Source organism: Macadamia integrifolia, chromosome 12 (assembly GCF_013358625.1).
Source record: "Macadamia integrifolia cultivar HAES 741 chromosome 12, SCU_Mint_v3, whole genome shotgun sequence".
NCBI classification, from domain to species: domain Eukaryota; kingdom Viridiplantae; phylum Streptophyta; class Magnoliopsida; order Proteales; family Proteaceae; genus Macadamia; species Macadamia integrifolia.
In genome coordinates this window covers 1,057,483-1,073,795 of record NC_056568.1, presented here as the reverse complement: position 1 = coordinate 1,073,795, position 16,313 = coordinate 1,057,483, and the positions used below count along the sequence as shown (strand labels likewise).

Below are 16,313 nucleotides of genomic sequence, written 5' to 3'. Positions count from 1 at the left end.
GGGGGGGGGGAGTCAAACATGATGGATTAGGTCCACCTGCAGGTTCCAAGAGGAGATGATGTGGGAATTTTTTGGGGATATGGGAATAGGCCGGGAGAGGGGGCTAAAGAGGCTCTGGACTTTGGAGGTAACATCAAAGTTGTTAGCTTTCCAAATCTTGTCCGGAGTCCTAGATTTTGGGGTCCATCTACGAATGCTACGCTCCATCCAAAGGTGGTTGATGGTAGCACAAAAAGCCAGTTTAACTATTGTGTCACAAATGGAAGGGCCAGGGAAAGTTATGTCGATCCAGATACATTCTCTATCAAAGGAAAGGATAGGTTTGGAATTCGGCCAACATTTTGGCGTCACTAATTTCCAAACTCTGGCAGAGAAGGGGCAGGAGAAGAAAAGATGGGGGATGTCTTCAATCCCTGACGGGCAGAGACAGCAGTTGGCTGAGATATAGCGATGGATAAGGAAGGATTGAGTGGGGAGACAATTGGTAAGGCATCTCCAAAGGGTGAAGCTATGATGGGGAACGTGACCCTTAAACCAGACTATCTTGTATTTTGTGCCAAGGAGCAACCGGGGAAGGGAGTCTAATGTGCGACCAAGCTGAGGCGGAGGAGAAGATCTCATTGGAGGAGGGGAGCCAAATGCAAACATCAGCTCTACCTCTATGGCCAGGGGGGAGAGGAGGGAGAGAGGACCAGAGGTCAACAAGGGGCGGGGGGAGGAGGGGGGAGACCAGCCTGGGGGGGAAAGAATATATGAGACCATGGCTGTAGAGGAGAGACCAAAGGAGTAGATAACTCTGGGGGTAAGGAGGTGAGAAAGGATACCCGAAGGGTGCCAGGGATCCTTCCAAAGGGAGGTGGAGAGACCATTGCCAATGGAGTGGGAGATGGCAGAGAGGGCAATTGGTCTGTGCTCAAGGATCTTCCTCCAAATCCAGGAAGCATCCGGAATGGAAGGGGCCATCCAGATGGGGTTGTGCTTTAGAAGACCAGAGTAAATCCAGTCAACCCAGATGCTTTTGTGCTTGGACACAATTTTCCATATGAGTTTATGGACATCAACAGTATTGGCATCCTTAATTCTCCTAATCCCAAGGCCACCTTCGGATTTGGGATGGTGACTTTTTTCCAACTGAGAGGCCTGAGGAATCTGGAGGAGTCAGAGCCTTTCCAAAGGAAAGAGGAAAGGAGACCTTCAAAAGATTTGATAATCGAGGCCGGAAGGATGAAGGTGCCAGACCAATAGAGGTACAGAGATTGGAGGACCGATCTAATCAATGTAAGGTGGCCAGCGAAAGAGAGGAGTTTGCCTTTCCAGAGATTATACTTCTTTCTGAGATGATCAAGCAGGGGGTGCAATGGTGGGCAGAAAGCCTGGAGGAGATGAGGGGAAGACCCAGGTATTTAATAGGAAGGGAACCAAGAGGGATACCAGTAATGCCACTAATGGTTTCCTTTATCTCCTGAGAGATACCAAAGAGGAAAATGTTAGACTTAAGAAGATTGATTTTGAGACCCGAGACGCTTTCAAAGGAATGGAGGACATAATGGTGCTAATGGAGAGGGGATCGGCCTTGGAAACGATCATGATGTCATCAACAAAAGCCAAGTGGGAGAGGAGGAGATTTTTGCATTTGGGGATAGGGGAGATGAGATGAATATCCGTGGCAGATTGAATAGAGCGGGAGAGGATTTCGAGAGAAAGAGAGAAAAGAAGAGGGGAAAGGGGGCATCTCTGGCGAATGCCACGGCTCCAGGGAAAGTAGCCAGCCGAGCTGCCATTCACAAGGACGGAGAAGCGAGGAGAAGAAATGCAAGTGCAAATCCAATGGACAAAGGAGGGGGGGAAGGCCATTTGAAGAATCACATTCACGATGAAATCCCAGCTTATTGTGTCAAAAGCTTTATGGATGTCAATCTTGAGGAGGGCAGCCGGGGAGTGATTCTTTCGATCAAAACCCCTAACAATCTCATGACAAAGGATTATATTGTCAGCGATACTCCTGCCAGCTATGAAGGCGGATTGATTTGGGCTGACAAGAGAATCAATAACCTTTTGGATCTTGTTAGCAAGGATCTTGGCAATGAATTTATAAAGGAGATTGTAGAGAGAGATGGGTCTGAAGTCATTCATGGAATCGACTCCCTCCTTTTTGGGAATAAGGCATAGGAAGGTGTGATTAATCCCCCCAATTTGATTAGGGTTGAGGAAGAAGCTGTGCACTGCATGAATGAGATCATTTTGAATTAGATTCCAACTAGCCGAGAAGAATCCCATACTAAATCCATCCGGACCCGGAGCTTTATTGGCCTTATGAGAGAGGATTGCTGAAAGAATTTCATCCTACCAGGGAATGGATTGAAGGAAGGGAAGAAGGTCATCTGGAACAAACTTGATTGGGGGGATGGGGGGAGGAGGAGTTGGGGGGGCTAAAGATCCTTTGGAAATGAGAGACAACCTCAGTCTTGATAAGATCGGGGGGAGAAGAGTTCAATCCCAGAGGAAGAAATGAGCTTAGGGATGGTATTGAAATTATTCCTAGCTCTGAGGGAGCTATGGAAGTAAGCTGAATTGGAGTCACCAAGATTAAGTCATTTAATGCGAGCTTTCAGGCGGAGAAAGCTTTCCTCTTGCTCAAGGAGCAGGGAGAGATCCAAGGCAACGGCTTTTTCTTCCTCAGCCAGGAGAGGGTCAAGGATGTCAAGCTGAAGCCTGGATTGAATGGAGAGGAGCTTTTCTTGGTCAACAGCGACCCGAGTGGCTATGTTCTCGAAGGTGGAGGAGTTCAAAAGCTTAAGGACAGCTTTCACATTTTTTAGCTTTCTTGCAAAAGCTAGGAGGGGAGAGAGAGAGTGGGGAATGGGGATGTTCTAGGCATTGAGGACTAGGTTGTGGTAGTCAGAATGGGAGGTCCACATGTCGAAGAATTTAAAAGGTTTAGGCCCGAATGAGCGGAAAGGGGGAACATGAAGGGATATAGGACTATGATCAGAAATCTCAGGAAGATTGAAACGTGCATAGGAGGAGGGAAAGGTGTCTAACCAAGCTTCATTAGTGAGAACTCTGTCCAGCTTACAAGCAACCTGATCGGGGCCAGCTCTCTTGTTGTGCCAGGTGAATTTAGCACCCGACCATCTGAGGTCAGTGAGAAAGAGGTCCTCAATATAGCTATTGAAGGAGTCAACTGCCTGGGAATCAATATGGTTACCTTCATGTTTTTTATGCCCAAAGCGAATAACATTGAAGTCACCGACGACTCCCCACGGCCTAGACCCAGAGGAAGGGAAAAGGGAGAGAAGGTTGGCCCAGAGGGGGAGCCTCAGAGGGGCTCGATTGTGGGCATAGACAACAGAGAGCGAACAGATGAATGCACTGGAGTGGTGAGAGATCGAGAGTTGCATGACTTGGGAAGAAGAGAATGAGCAAGAGTGGAAGGATCCCATTGGATCCAAATCCTCCCATTGGGGGTTGTGAAGGTAATTGGCTTTGAAAGACCATCGGGGCGCAATGGCAAAAGCAATACGGGAGGCATTGGAATATTGGATTCAAGGATCCTAGTTTCCAAGAGACAGCAGAGATTGGACTCGGAGGAGCGGATGAGGGAGCGGAGATCAGCCTGTTTAGCCGAGGAATTGAGGCCTCGGACATTCCAGATTGTCCAAGGGATCATTAGGGACTAGAGGTGGAGGGCAACAAGCGCTTGGTGGAGCAGCGGGGGGTCTTGGGGGGAGGTCTACGGCTATATCCAATAATAGGAGAGGTAGTCTTGGAGGTGGAGGATGGTTTCTTTGGCTGTTTTTTGCGGGTTGATGGGGGGGAGTGTGAAGGGTTGTGGACAGGGTGGGGGGTTGCCCAACAGTAGTGACTTCTGGGCAGAAGGGGTCTCATGCAAATCCAAATCATTCCTCATGGGCAGCGAGCAAGTGGTGATGAGATTTCCATAAAAACCAGGATCCAGGGGCCTTCGAGGGGCCTTGGCAAGTATCCTTCCTTGTGAGGGAATCCAGGGCTTCATCTTGAGGAGGCAGAATAGTTTCTAGGGTAAAACTGGAGTAGGCGTAGTGCAAAAAAAGGTCTTCCAAGGGCGGAAGGGGAACGTCGCAGTTGGAGGGGTCTTCCAAGGATTGTAGAGGCGCAGCAGCGGATGCAGCTTGAAGAAGAGTAGTGGCCCCGGGAGGGAGGATGACAGGAGCATCCTCGACGGGGGGCATGGCAGGGGCCTTCTGATGATGGCAATGAACGCGGTTGGATGGGAGAAGCAGTTGGATTAGTGGCGGAGAAGCAGAGGAGAAGCAACAACAGCCATGGCGGTAGCAGACGAGCAAGAGGCGACATAATCTTCGACAACGGGGATGACTGGAGGGGGCAGGGGTGGTTCCATTTGCAACGGCAAGGGAGATGTCTGCAAAGGTATCTCCAGCGGCAACGACGATCGAAGGACCGAAGTAGTGGCGGGCGGCAAAGGAGAGTCCATTGGGTTAGAAGGGATTGGGTCATGGTCATCGAAAGTGGGTCGGGTAGTGGGTTCAGGAATATGGGGTAAAGGTTGGATGAGTGGGTTGGGAGATGGGTTTGGGTTATAAAGGTTTCCTAGGTAGAGGGGGTGATCCGATGGGTATTTAGAACACTGGTTTAGGAGATGGGCCAGAAGGAACTAGTTTAGTGGAATAAAGCTTGGTTCAAAAGTGGACCGGTTCAAAGATGAGGGAAGCATAAGGCCAGGATGATTTAGGGATTGGAGATAAGGAAGGAGGGTGCAAAGGCAAAGACGAAGAAGGCTACGACGGGGGAAGGGGAAGCAGAGGGGCCAGAGCTAATTTGGCGATGGAGGAATGGATAGGACGTTGTCCGACCTGGAAATTTAGAGGAGGAGACCTCGAAGTGGTTTGCATCAGAGAGAGTAGCAACTTCAAGGACCGGAAGGTATCCCGAAGGGGTAATAATAGATTCAGTCGACGCTAGGATCGAAAAGGGGTTTGATCCATTGGGCAAAGCATGTCGACGACAACAGACTGGAGGTCCTAAAGCTCTAGGGATTCTCAGCAGTGATTGCTGGCATCGGAGGAGCTGGGTTTTCTGGCAGCGGAGGAGTAACAGGGTGATCGCTTTTCTTTTTCTTATTCCTCTTGAAGACCATCTCTTTAAAAGGGGGTCTTGAGGATTAGCAGCAGAGGATCCAACGTTTGGGGCAGTGGCGTTTGACGGAGGAGGAGAAGTGTGATTCCTCAAGCATTGAACTGTTTGATGGCTAAAACACTTGCAGAGTTTGCAGATTGGAGGGATCCAGTCATATTTGACTTTTTATTCAAAGGAAAAGCCCTCGCCATTGGTGATCGTGACTGCATGTGGCAGCAGTTGATTCGCTTGGACTTCAACACATATCCTAGCAATGGATAAACGGTCCATTTGCTTGGTTCTTTTATCGGAGTGAAGAGGCTTTCCGATGAGGGATCCAACAAGGCTAAGGCCTTTTACACACCAGTACTGGAGGGGAAGGTTGGGGAGATTGACTCACAACGGAATGGAGGTCGGCTCAGTTTTGTTGTAGGTAGAGTGCTCATCCCAATTTCTGAGAAAAATAGGCCTCTTCCCTACAAACCAAGGACCTCCATCAATGGCGTTGGCTTTGTCAGACTTAGCATCGAAGTTGAGGAATGTTCCATTCTCAAGCATGAAGATCTTCAACGAACAGGAGGACTTCCATTGATTGAGAAGGGAAGCCTTCACAATGGGGAAGGGGGGTCTGCTGCTCAGAAATGTACCTATGATGCAATTTTTCCATTTCCAGATTTCTGACTCAAGAAAACCAGGTGGACAAAGGCCGACAGTGGAGGAGTTACGAACAACAGGGGGTGGAAGTATAAGGTATGACCAACAGAGGGGATAGAAGATGGATTGGATGGGGAGGAGGGAGCAATAGTGGAAGGAGATGAGACTACAGTGCTCCAGGTGCGAGGAGGGTCGGAGGCAAAAGGATCAGTGGGGGAGGGGGTGGGGGTGCTGGAGGAAGAGGGAAGGGAGGGAGGCAGGTTACGGGTTGCTAGGATTCCGGCTGGAGAAGGTGCTGGGTTTTTGGGAGGAGAGACGGCGGCGGAAGGAGCTGCCGGAGGGGAGGGGGACATGGGTTACGCCATTCAGGTCCGGTTATAACTAGCCCTGTGCCACTTTAGTATTCTCTCTCTAGTTATTAGATAAACCATTTTAACAGTCTTTTGAGTTCTTCAATTTATTGTAATAGGCCTCAACCATGGCTTGTACATCATATATTTTCTCTTCATAGTTCCTTTCTAACCTAGTACTATCCTTCCCAGAGATAGAACCAAATTCGAGCCAATCTAGGCAATTCAACTCAACCAAGCCTTTTCCCAACTTAATGGGACTGGCTATATGGATCTTGTTTCTCCATTCAACTCTATTTAGAGCTAAGGTTCAAGATATCGGGTTTCGACCTTGGGGAGACTGAAATTTCGGTCAAAACTTGGGAAATTTCTAGGAAACTAGGGAATTTTTCCCTGTTGGGTGGGAACTTTGGTTTCGGCCCCCAAAATGTGTTTTTTTTTGCCTGGTTTTTTGTGTACATACTATTTTAGACATTTCTAACACATTCACATGATTAGTTTCATGGAAAAAACACCTAAAGTCATACTTGTGGGGTGAACCAAAGTTTGGTAATGTACATTGATTCATTGACTAAAAGTCTGAAACTATACTACGTAAGTACATAGTTTACATTATATGTAGTCTACAATCTACATAAGTACATGATATATAATGCAAAGGATCCAAAATAAATAATAATATTGCATAATTGTGAGTTATCTGTCAACACTCAACACCCAAAAGTCAATTCCAAGTAGAGTGTCTTGGTGTTTCTAGTCCATGAGCTTCATACCGCTGAAGTAGAAGATCTACCATAGTGTCCACACCCACCACCATATCCAAATGAACTGGTGCTCTCTAAGGATGGCACACAGGGTTTGGGGAAGATAGGATTTACCTTTTTGGTCCCAGCTCCCTTCCTTAGGTAGATTTGCTATGAATGTGCAAGATTCAAGCTTAGAATGAAGATTAAATGGCACAAGGGCAAAATCTGGAGTGTTTCCCCAAGTTTCCCACTTCATAGAGAATAAATTAGGGGAGAGGGTCGAAATTTTGAAATAAGAAGGCTTGGTTTCCCATTTAAGAAGGTTTTTTAAAGGTTGACCCATTGGTCCACTAAAAAATTTCCACATTTAAGTCGAAATTTGAGAATTTTGGTCGATACTAATCGAAACCAAACTTTTAAAAGTCACATGGTATTTGGTATCGGAATCTTGGGATACCGTCAAAATGTGTGAAATTTCGGCAGTATCGGTGGAAACCTTGAATCATATTCAGAGCCACGCTTGTTGTCAAACCTAGTCATGCACCACTTTTCTCACCCGTTCTCCCACAATCACTTTATTCCTACCGCCTGCCTCTTGTCCTTTTTGCTCCTCCAGATCACTCCTTGTGACCATTGTATTCGGAGTTCTTCATTGCATGTTTATGCCATCTCAAATGACTAACAACTTATTATGTATCAGAATTACTCGTAGAATACCTCTAATGTGTTTATTCCTTGTTTATTTTTTCTAGTTTTACCACTCATTCTCCTCAACACCCTCATCGCTGGTACACTAATTTTATTTATATGTTCTTTCTTCACTGCCAAACATTCAGCTCCATGTATTATTGCTGGTCTTGCTGCTGTCCTATTAGTATTTTCCTTTTTGACTTTTCATAGAATGTGCCTATCACCCAACATTGCCACTTCCTCCATCTTGCTTTAACTCTATGTCCAAATATCATCCTCTATTTCTCCGCTATCCATGATTGAACCTAGGTGTATAAATTTATCACTGGAAGGTATCATCTAGTTACAAAATGTCAATTATGTCTATTATTTGATGGTATCATCTGAAGTCTCTTGAAGGCTATTCAAAAAATTTTCTACGGTCTGTTTCCATATGGTTCTATTTTTCTCACCTTTTTAGCATTTGTAGCTTTTTCTTTGCCTTTATGCTTGCACTCCATGTTTTAATGTTCTTATGTCAAGTTTGACCCCTTTTTCTCTCCATTGTTGCCCGCAGGTTATTAAGATGCTTTTGGAGATTAGCAGGGAGCATTCTTGGGCAGAAGCAGTTCATTGCAAGCTTATTTGCATGTTAACAAACATGTTCTATGAGGTTCCTGATGCATCTGTAAAAGCTGTTTCAAGTACTCCTATATTTCATATGGAACAGGTTGATCTGCTCGGAGGGATTGAGTTCATTTGCCTTGAGGTATGCATTTGAATATATACTTAACAATCTTGAACTGTGTATTTGGTTAAGATTTCAAATTTATTTTTAAGTGCTAAAACTGTTCTGATGGAAACCAATTAGGTGGACTGTAACCTTCAGCTGCAGCTGAATTAAGCCCAGATCTGCTAACATGTACAATTATGTGTCGGAAATCCTCTCCCATATTTGTATTGGTCTTCTTTTACCTCATTGTGATACCTTTCGTTGTGCTAGCTGTTTTAATCCTTTTCTGTTGATGAGCTGTTGTAAATACTTGGGTTTCCCTAAATTATGGGTTTTCAAGAAATTTCTAGTGTGGATGAGGGGAAAATCTCTTTTACCCTGTTTGCAAGGTATGATTCAAAAGTTTCCTTTGTACCATGTAAACGATTTTCTTCAAAAATTCCCTTGTACATTTTAGTCAAGTTTCAGATTTCCTCCTCCGTGTAATTCATTGTGTTTATGCTTTTACATTACATCTTCAAATCTGTTTCATTTTCTAAGGTTAGCTAAAATCTTTAAATATTTATGCTTCCATCATTTACCCCCCAATTTTTGGTGCAGTATTCACGTGCAAACTCAATGGAAGAGAAGAGAAATCTATTTCTGGTGCTTTTTGATTGTGTTTTATATCAACTAAATGAAACATGCTTGGCTACTGGAGGTTCTGAATACAGCTTTGATGAGATTCAACCCCTGGCTGCAATGCTTAGTCTTGCAAATGCACCTGAAGCTTATTACATAGCTGTTAAACATGGAGTAGAAGGTATAGGAGAGATACTGAGGGGATCAATCTCTGCAGCTTTGTCAAGATATCCGAATAGTGAGCATCTAAATATGGTAATGCCCCTACTATAGTTTAAACGTGTTGTAAGCTGGTTTTTTATTCATCGTAAATGCAATGTCTTGTGAAAAATTTCTTTTCCTCTTCAGTATTGCTGCTCTCTGAAGCGCAGCTTCTTTTTTGTAGATCTTGGAGAAGATCATAAAGAAATTTGATAATATTATAAGCACATTTACTCACTTGGATGATGAGTTCTCACACATGATACGGATAACAAAATCCTACAAGTCTTTGAAGAGTATCGAGGATGAAGTTATAGAAAGTGCTGTTGGCATGAATGTGAAACTCTCATGGGCCACTTTACATTCTCTTCTTCACTCAAAAATATCTGCTTATCGCCAAAATGGGTATATCTGGTTGGTCGAATTGCTTGTTGCAGAAATCAGTGAGGACAGGGATACCAGTATATGGTCAAACATCAGAAATTTGCAGAAGCAAATTGGAGTTGCTGGTAGTCAAGATTCCATTGGTTCAGAAGTTCCTCTACCCATTTGGGTTATGTGTGGTCTTCTGAAATCAAAGCACAGCTTCATCAGATGGGGCTTCCTTTTTGTTCTAGAGAAGCTTCTCATGCGATGCAAATTGTTGTTAGATGAGGAAGTACTAGAGCACTCAAACAGTGGTGAACTTGGTGCAGATGATCATGGGAACTGTCGTCTGAAGAAAGCAAATGGAGTCATAGATATAATGAGCAGTTCCTTGTTGCTGGTCTACCAAATAAATGAAACTGATCATATCAACATCCTGAAGGTACTTTTGTTTGTGAAGTGTGAAACAAGATATCTGTTGTTAAAATCTAATGATGTTCTATGACATCATATGGATACATCTGATGCCATATTAGGTGGTGAGATCTTCCGAGGAGATCACCATGCTGAAATTTGCCTGATTGGATGATCCAAACTTTAGAATCTCATGGTTGTTTTGACATGTGGAATAGAGCAATTTTGAATCATCCAGATTAGGATCATCATATCAGTCAATTAGGCCCAGGAGATCCTCTAGGTGGATCCATGAAAAGGGTGAAAATCTTTACATTATGTGGTAATGAGAAATTTTTGAAATATGAAATTTGTGGACGTAATGCATTTGGCTTGACCGATCTATATGGTACGTCAGATAGACAGCCGGTACCTTATTATAGTCTATCCTTAATCCTTATAAGCTTGTGGCTGACTTGTACTGGTGCGTCAGGTTGACAGCCAACACTTATTATAATTAGCCATAACCCATCAATCTTTTTGCATGGATCCTTGCGCTCGTCCTTTCTTGGAATCTCCATGTAGCCGAACCCATTAGTTGGAATAAGGTTTTGAATGTTGTTTGTATTAAGCTCTTGCCCTATAGTATGAAACTTTTTTTTTTCTTCATTTTCTTATGGTAGTCATGATCTCCTCAAAGTTTGAGTACAACTACCTGCTTTTTGCAGTTCATATAGTGAATGAGTCTGTTCCTGTTTGGTTTTGACTTGATTAATCTTAGTTATTTGATTATTATGCCATCAAAATTTTGGAGACGAAGGGGTGGGGGGGGGGTGGAATTATTTAACTATCCTGATGTTCTTGAAGATATATTGCCTCTAACTAAAATCCTGAAATTATTGTCCCATGTGTAACTTTGCAATTTTTTTTATGGCAATGCAAACTCTGTATTTACAATTAAAGTAAAACCCTATTATTGTAGAAAAGAAGCTATAATGGGTGCAAATGGAAAAATTAAGTTGCCAGACATGCAATTTCACTGCTATAACACAGAGATCTCAAATGGTCTACTGTCTCGGTAGCAAATTTCTTCATGCTTAAACATGACTACCTTGTTTCCTCGATAATGAGGGAATTCCTGAGGGCCTTTCTTTGTTATACAGGCCCACCCAGTTGCATTTCTGGAGTGTCTGTTGTCTCAGGTTTTAGGACAATTCTATACAAATCTCTAGCCTTGGAATTTTTTTGCTTTCTGTTAGCCTTTTCTTTGGTTAGCCCGACTCCACAAGCTTTCCTGAAGCATCCATGACCGACCTTTTCTTTGATTTCTTTTCACTTCTCATCCCTCCTGACTTGTTTCATTTTGTTTGGAACAGATGTGTGACATGCTATTTTCTCAGTTATGCCTTAGACTTATCCCCGGGAATACAATGCACATTGGGAATCTCAGAGAGCTTGGTAAAGTCTTTGGGTGCACAGATGGGAATGGAAAGCACAATGGAGATCCACATGTCCTTAACCAAGGAATTAACTATTGCAGAGACGAATTTCTGGAAGAAATCAACAGCAAAAGTGGTGCCAACGCTAATCCTTCTCTAATTTGTGATTCGGCATCTTTGGCAGCACTGCTTCTGCGAGGCCAGGCTCTTGTTCCCATGCAACTTGTAGCACGCGTTCCCACTGCTTTGTTTTACTGGCCATTGATTCAACTTGCTGGTGCAGCAACTGATGATATTGCACTTGGTGTTGCTGTTGGTAGCAAAGGAAGGGGAAACCTACCTGGTGCCACATCAGATATCCGTGCTGCCCTTCTTTTACTTCTGATTGGGAAATGCACTGCAGATCCTGCTGCTTTTCTAGAAGTTGGAGGAGAGGAGTTCTTTAGGTAAATATTGATACCCAAGCATCTTAGTACAACTTAGTTTTGTATGTCCTAAGTATATTTGCAGAATCAATGTGTTCGCCTTTTGACAGGGAACTTTTAGATGATACAGACTCGAGGGTGGCATACTACTCTTCAGCTTTTCTTTTAAAGGCATGCACCCTTTCTTGCTTCTCAGTCCTATGTGTTATTACTTGTGGTTGAGAACATTTACTGATATATAAATATATATCTTGGGCTTTTCAGAGAATGATGACAGAAGAACCCGAAAAGTACCAGCGGATGCTTCAAAGTCTTGTTTTTAGAGCGCAACAGGTCACACCTGGCTTTGTTATTCTTCTTCAAGTCAGATATTTGCATACTAACAATGTAACAGGAAATTGATAGTACACATTTCCTGTTTCAATTATTATTGGTATAATATTTATATACTTCTATTGCCTTTCTGATCATATCATTTCCCATTTGATCACCTCTAAAAGGTGATGGATCACATGTTTGATATTATCTATGGTTCAGTAACTTCCCATCCAAACCCCCATATGGGGTCAATGTGCCCACCACGGGGAAGAGAGCAATAACTTGTCATGAAGTACCCTTATTTCCTGACATTTTTTTCATTGTTGATTTCGCATATGGTTGGATAGCTGTACGGTATGCAACTAATGCATTCTGTCTTCTTCTAATCAGAGCAACAATGAAAAGCTGTTAGAGAACCCGTACCTCCAGATGCGTGGCATATTAAAGCTGTCTGATGATCTTGGAACTGGAATATAGATCTGACAGACCATTGTGTTGAAGACTGGGTTTTGCTTTTGTTGGAGAGCGACTGCTGAGACTGCAACACTGAGTGGCTTCATCTTCATTATATGGTGGCCACAATGTCGCAAGTCCTTGAATATCGGGCTGAAAAAGTAAAACTTATAACAAAGAGGTTTAAAATATTTCTTTATGCATGTATAAAATGGTTTGGAATAAACACTTAAACCAGGCATGGATTCCAGCTGAGAGTTTAGAGTTAGCAGTGGACCAGAATATGGGATGCAGGTGGATTTTCTATGGCAGTATTTCAGATGGTAGGTAGTCACTGTGTAGCCATTTCTACTCCCACTTGCCTTCACCCCTAGCCCATACAACAAGAAATAGATAGAGAATGGGGGGAGGGGGGTTGGTACAGATTCTTCGGGAATGATGAAGCTCATTGACTCCATTCATACTGGTAAATGTAAATCAGACATAATTTCTTTATGTGGGACATGCGGCTGATGGACTTGGACCAGTTGTAGGTTTAGTGTAGACTAGCATCATCATAGTTAGTGTGAGCCAAAGCACAAGATGTACAGGAAAACCTTGGAGTAGCCTAATTCATTTATTGGTTTTTCATTCTGCTGCCAAATGCGGTTATCATATGTGGCAAGCTGGGAGAATCTTCAGGTATAATGTCTATATTCTGTACTCTTTTATTCAAATTATTTTGTTTTGCATTACCTTCAATCTTTTGAATTTTCATGTCAGTGCAGTTCTGTCAAAGCATGATGTACTATGGGCTACTACTTGAAGAGGTGTTTTTTTACTAGGCCTGCCGGCTTCCTCTCTTTCGGCGATCACATCTCTATGAACTGAGGTTGATGCCGAGTTTTTTAGGAGGCATCCTCAGATAATAAAATCTTTTTGCACATGTAGTTTCTTGGAGCTGCGTCACCTTGGATGCAGTGGAGAGACTGGATCTTGTATGATTAATTTTAGGAGTGGAGAGTAGGAAAATTGGATCACCAGGCAATCCAAGTCAGGTGATGGTAAATGTATCATTTGTTTGGTTTTTTTCCCCCATAATTGTTAACTTTTGGTTGGTCTTTTGCCCTACAAAATGGCTATCATTGTAAAATGGCTGTTGAGAATTTTGCATCATATTACAATTGTTTGATTCAGAAACTCTTGTAATGCGTTTACTTTCCACCTTTTCATGAAATAAATATTGGGTTGTGTTGGACTACGCTGCTGGTGAAGTGCAGGTAGCTTGTATTGCCATTTACTGAACGGTATCCACCATTTCATTCTCAGGCTGCTTTTTTTTTTTTTTTTTTGGTTCAAGTTCAAGGGATTAATGGCCATTACATAGTAGATTAGAGTCACTAGACCCACACAGGGGCCAAGAACTAACCCACCGAGGAGTCAACAAGGGCCTATGGTCACACTTCTTGGAAAGCAAGTAAATTAGTGCAAATCAAGCATTGATGCACTTGAGAGTAGTTGATCAAGTGATCAACCTTCAGGTAATTACTCGACTGGCACTGCAAACCGTCATCTTGAGTCCCAGGTTTGCTTCGGCTGTGTCTGATCACACTTGAACTGAAGATTATTGAATTAATTTTAAAAAGAATATAATCATGATCGTGTAACTAATACAGAATGTTATTAAATATGGCAATTAAACTTGGGGAAAAGTCTCTCTGAGCAAGCAGTGGCGATGATTACTCCAGCGGTCTAGCTCTCTCTCACCTCTTGATACATATTTTTTTTCTTTTCATCACTACTAATGAACTATGTTTTTGCTCTCCCTATTGGCTGGCTCGCCAACCCTGGCAGCTCAATGAACTTTTAAGTAGATTTCTTAGTTCATCAAAGTATTTTAGTTGTGAAGTGAATATTTGTTATACTTGGCTTGCCGACAGCTCATGAGGCATTTCTTGTTTTATTATTGTTTTTAAGGAAAAAGAACATTGAATGGTTGTGTGACTCTGCAATTAAACTACTTGTTGAAATCAAACATTCCATCTATGTTGATGCGGTGGTAATGCAGGGTCCATGCAACCAGGCAGATCTACCCCTGTTGTTCTTTTAATATTAGTTGTTATTATAATTTTACCCTTGTATCATAAATATGGATCCGGATCAATCAAGGTCAATAACATTTCAATCCACCGATACTGACCGTTCCATTTCATTTTAAGAATCACAATCCCGATCCGACAATCGAGACCCGAGACCCGAGACCCAAAAAACCTAAATGTTTGTGTTGTGAAAGTGTGTGAAAACGTAAGAAAGCGTGAGAAAGTGAAGTAGAAAAAAATGACATATTTCCCCGCTTTCCACAGTTCCACTTCTGTGCAAGAAAATGAATGGTAATCCAAATAAACCAATCATGACGCAACAGAGCTGCGGGGGAACGGATCCATGGATCCACTCAACGACCCCTACCTGGTTTTGAAATCTAGTGAGAGAGAAGCATAGTCAAAAAGTAGTTTTCTCTGTTTCTTCCCACTTCCCTCCCCACTCCTCCATCTCCATGGTTGTGGAAAAAAAAATGAATGATGGGTGCCGTAACTTCTGCGCTTTTCCTTTAGCCAACAAAGTCATCCTATTGAAAAAGACACGTGTTTTATGATCCCGTCTGAAGATTTCTCTACTTGTACATTTTCCCTGAAGACGCCAAATCATTAGGACTTGGAGCCTGGAGGTGCTGGAGATCTCGAACAATCTCATCTAGGATGCTGGGTTTCCTGTTACGAGCCTTCTGATAATCTAAAGAGTGTGGTTTCGTTTAGAGAAGCTGCGGAGGGAGGAAGACGGAGAATGGCTATCAACCCCCGCTGCTCTTTCTGACCAGAAATTAGGATCGGGTTTTGGGGTAGTGTTGATTCGGTTTTCAAATGCTTTTGCATTGGAGTTTCTGCAACAATGCCACGAGCTTCCATGGCTACCAGCTTTGGATATCTAGTCGCCCTTACCCAAGAGATAGAGAAAAAGCTCCAACGGGTGATGTCTTTTACTCTATATTCTGTTTGATTGTTTCCTTTCCAGTAACCAGTTCTGATCTCTTAATCTTAGTTGTTTTTAGGTGCGACCCATGGATTAATTTACACTGTTTGTCTTCCATTCAAAGTTGAATCCCCTGAGCTCATGTGACTTATGCTCACTTTGCTGTTGAATCTTTGTAGGCACTCGCCTCACAATCCCAGAGACTCAACTTGTTGCAAGAGCTGTTCGCGGATATAGCATTAGAGGTTGATGGCCGTGCCCGAGGTGAGTCTTCGTTATAAATATATACTTGGGCTATGCCATTTCTTCGGATATCGTTATCCTAATCATAATAAATTTGGTTGTTGTTCTTGAGGAGATATGAAACGTTATACTTCGTATGATCTTGTCAGATTTGCTTCTAGAACTGTATCCAAATGGGTTTCTCTTTTATGGTGTTAAGTTTACTTAGTATGTCCGTATAGACTGGAGTTGCTCAGTCTTTAATTATAAAATTAAGGAGTTGAAACTTTCTGCAACAACTCAAGGAACAACTAACAAGATTAAGACTGAAATTAATAAAAGATGAGGCTTATGCAAGCCCAATTGGAAGCTGGAAAATATGAAGTTCAGGCTGAGGTGGTAATGAAGAAGATAAAGAGGGAGGGATTTTGGCTTTTAATGGAAGAGTTGAGGAAGCTGATCAAAATCCTATTATGCCCTCTGCCAAGCGGAAGAAGAAGAAAAATAAGAAGTATTCTGCTTCTTAGTTCCGCTCTAATGTGAGCTTGGAAGCTGTGTGAGGGAGACTTTATTAGGTCACTTCCCCCCTCACCCCCCCCCCC

The 16,313-nt window shown here is 43.0% G+C and overlaps 2 protein-coding genes across 5 annotated transcripts in view; both read left to right on the top strand.

Moving 5' to 3' along the window:
* The window catches only part of LOC122057826, a 48,118-nt gene extending 34,395 nt beyond the window's left edge, over nucleotides 1-13,723 (top strand). For 2 of the 3 annotated variants that reach the window (XM_042620130.1, XM_042620128.1), the window contains 8 exons: nucleotides 8,112-8,303; nucleotides 8,868-9,143; nucleotides 9,274-9,897; nucleotides 11,225-11,733; nucleotides 11,823-11,883; nucleotides 11,977-12,045; nucleotides 12,421-13,164; nucleotides 13,251-13,723. In XM_042620130.1, the coding sequence (XP_042476064.1) occupies nucleotides 8,112-8,303; nucleotides 8,868-9,143; nucleotides 9,274-9,897; nucleotides 11,225-11,733; nucleotides 11,823-11,883; nucleotides 11,977-12,045; nucleotides 12,421-12,507 (1,818 nt within the window). In that variant the 3' untranslated portion in view covers nucleotides 12,508-13,164; nucleotides 13,251-13,723. Of the gene's footprint in view, nucleotides 1-8,111; nucleotides 8,304-8,867; nucleotides 9,144-9,273; nucleotides 9,898-11,224; nucleotides 11,734-11,822; nucleotides 11,884-11,976; nucleotides 12,046-12,420; nucleotides 13,165-13,245 lie in introns of all 3 variants that reach the window. The other variant, XM_042620129.1, reaches the window with a different exon arrangement.
* Nucleotides 13,724-14,842: 1,119 nt separating this feature from the next.
* LOC122057230 overlaps nucleotides 14,843-16,313 on the top strand; it is an 8,749-nt gene continuing 7,278 nt past the window's right edge. The window contains exons 1-2 of one of the 2 annotated variants that reach the window (XM_042619261.1): nucleotides 14,843-15,486; nucleotides 15,669-15,753. In XM_042619261.1, coding sequence (XP_042475195.1) covers nucleotides 15,409-15,486; nucleotides 15,669-15,753 — 163 coding nt within the window. In that variant the 5' untranslated portion in view covers nucleotides 14,843-15,408. The remainder of the gene's footprint in view (nucleotides 15,487-15,668; nucleotides 15,754-16,313) is intronic. The other variant, XM_042619262.1, reaches the window with a different exon arrangement.